General features: G+C 40.8%; 1 protein-coding gene across 1 annotated transcript in view; it reads left to right on the top strand.

Moving 5' to 3' along the window:
• Positions 1 to 2,534, top strand: part of LOC110313181 (cytochrome P450 3A13) — a 27,955-nt gene extending 25,421 nt beyond the window's left edge. The window contains 2 exon segments of the mRNA XM_029533652.1: positions 1,203 to 1,365; positions 2,134 to 2,534. Coding sequence (XP_029389512.1) covers positions 1,203 to 1,365; positions 2,134 to 2,229 — 259 coding nt within the window. The 3' untranslated portion in view covers positions 2,230 to 2,534.
• Positions 2,535 to 2,833: the final 299 nt, after the last annotated feature.

Raw genomic sequence — 2,833 nt, 5'->3', positions numbered from 1 at the left:
CCCTCCTCGGGTGAGGAAAGGCGCTGGATGCCAGGCAGACACCCCTCCTCGGTCGGGGAGGAAAGGTGTTGGGTGCTGGATCAGCCTGCGGACAGCCACCAGGCGAACACCCCTCCTGGGCAGGAGAGGCGCAGGACGATCGGGTCCAGCTGCGGGTCCCCTCTCCAGTCCGCTCTCTCCCCCGTGATTTTTCTCTTAAGTATCATTTACATGTATTTAATTTGAATAAAAATTTTCTGTCCACTCAGATTTTTATACCCAAAGGAACACACAGGGAGATAAATTAATGATATTATATTAGAGTAGCATTGTATATCTTTGTAAATTACCTGACTTAAATTACCCAGTTAAGAAGGAAGGAAAGAGCAAGACAAAAAGAAGGGAGAGGAGAAGGAAGAAAGGAAAAGGATGAGGAAGAAAGAAAGAAGGGAGAGAGGGAGGAAAAAAAGGAAGGGAAGATGGGAAGTTGGAAGGAACAGTATGAGAGATGGAGAGAAATGAGGAGAAATGGAAGGTAAGCACCACTAGAAAGAAATAAGAGGAAGAAAGTAGAAAACAGAATAACAGGGAAGTAAAAAGAGAATAACAGATAGGAGAGAAGGGAAAACAATGTCAGTATTAGCCCAAATCCTCTGACTTGAGCCTCTGACTTCAGGCATTGTGAGTTAAGCCAATCACATACTTTTCCTTAATTGGTCTCATTTCTTATGTCTCACAAAATAGACATATCACACTACATGCAATGATTGTGTCTTAAAGATATATGTTCTTTTGAACAGTACTTGCCTCATCTCAATATGACTAAAAAGCTCCCCCATGTTAAAACAAGATGAAGACTTGTAATGTGTAATTCCTTTGGCATATCACCCACTCTGAGGCTCAGGAAACATCACTGTCATGAACATACAAAGTCTGTGGCCACCTGTGAAAGACTCATACAAAACAGATATGAAAATGGGTGAGGGACAAGTTGGGAAGAAGAGAATATTGGTGAGGGCATATGAGAAGTTAATATTGGAGGGAAAATGACAACATTGCATTATATACAAGCAAGAAACTGTAAAAGTCATACCAGAACTTTCACAACCAGTCCATGCAAACGTCCTGTCTACTGCTTGTGGGTATCTAAGAGATACCAAACAATTGGTTGTTGTGGAGATTGTGTTTCATTATCTTGCCTTAATCTACTCCTGTGGGACCAGGTTCAGCAAGAAGAATCAGGACAGCATCAATCCTTACACGTACCTGCCCTTTGGGAGTGGACCAAGGAACTGCATTGGCATGAGGTTTGCTCTCATAAACGTGAAAGTTGCTCTTGTCAGAGTCCTGCAGAATTTCTCCTTCCAACCTTGTAAGGAAACTCAGGTCAGTGTGAATTTTTATTTTATGTTTTCATGCGAGTTTTGCTTTTTAAACTGGGGTGTTGATTTGCAGGAAAACATTTTGATTTAAGGAATTTTTTTGCAACATCTATTGGAGAGTTTAAGTATTTCAGTTTTAGAGTTGTATATTTTGCTTTAAAAAGACTTAAGTAAAAACTTGTCTAAACTTGTACTGAGAAGAGGAGGGGAGATGAGAGAGGGATTCTGTGAGGTGGATGCTGGAAGGGGTGGGCTGCTATTGGGATATAAAATTGAATGAATAAATAAATTAATGCAAAAATTATCTAAATTAAGGGGCTTTAGGAGACAGGTCAGTCAGTAAGGTTCTTGCCATGGAAGCACATGGTCTTGAGTTTAATCATCATAACCCATGCAAACCAAAGCAAGCAAGCAAGCAACAAACCAACCAACCCAAACTACCTACCAAGCAATAAAACTCAGCTGTCAACCAATCAACCAATCCACTTAATACCAACTAGGTGTGTTGGCATGCACTTGTATTCCCAGCTCCTAGCACTGAAAAGGCAGAGATCAGCAGATTCCTGGGGCTCACTAAGCAGCCAGCCTAGTATAGTTTCTGAGTTCCAGGCCACTGAGAAACTCTTTCTGCAAAAAGGTACCTAAGGAAGGACTTTGGCAGTAAAAGTAGTTTTTGTGCACTTGTAAAGCACTTTCGGCATTTGTGCGTCTCTTCTTTGCATTTGAGGTTGTTGTCACTTCACTGATTGTTTCTTGTACTTAATTGCTGCAGATCCCTTTAAAATTAAGCAAACAAGGACTTCTTCAACCAGAAAAACCACTTCTTCTAAAAATTGTGTCCAGAGATGAGACTGTAAGTGGAGTTTGATGTGTAATGGTCTGTTACAATGTTGTATTCTGTGACCAGAAACCAATTCATATTGTGAATAAATCCAGAGATAAAAATTGCAGTAATTTTGTGCACTCCTGCAGGATTCTGGGTGTTCTTTGAGCTTGCTCAGTCTCTGTGAAAGTTATCTTCTGTGGAGCATAAGGATGTGATGACACAAATCCAAGATAAATATATCCAACTCCCTGGTTCTTGTGGGACTGCCTATGTTCACTTCATTGTTACTACTAAATACTCTGATTTCTGATGAGAAAATAAACACCAATTACTAGTTTTATCAACAATTATTTCTGAAAATGAGCATTTTTGTACTCATGCTAATGAACAAATATTTACCAAACCTTTTCCCCCCAATTTTTTATTAGGTATTTTCTTCATTTATATTTCAAATGCTACCCTGAAAGTTCCCTATACCCTCCCCCTGCTCCCCTAACCACCCACTCCCACTTCTTGGCCCTAGTGTTCCCCTGTACTGGGGCATATAAAGTTTGCAAGACCCAGGGGCCTCTCTTCCCAATGATGGCAGACTAGGCCATCTCCTGCTACATATGCAGCTAGAAACACAAGCTCTGGGAGTACTGGT

The sequence above is a fragment of the Mus pahari genome, chromosome 23 (assembly GCF_900095145.1).
Source record: "Mus pahari chromosome 23, PAHARI_EIJ_v1.1, whole genome shotgun sequence".
Taxonomy (NCBI): domain Eukaryota; kingdom Metazoa; phylum Chordata; class Mammalia; order Rodentia; family Muridae; genus Mus; species Mus pahari.
The sequence above is the reverse complement of the archived record's forward strand: the minus strand, read 5'-3'. Positions and strand labels throughout refer to the sequence as shown.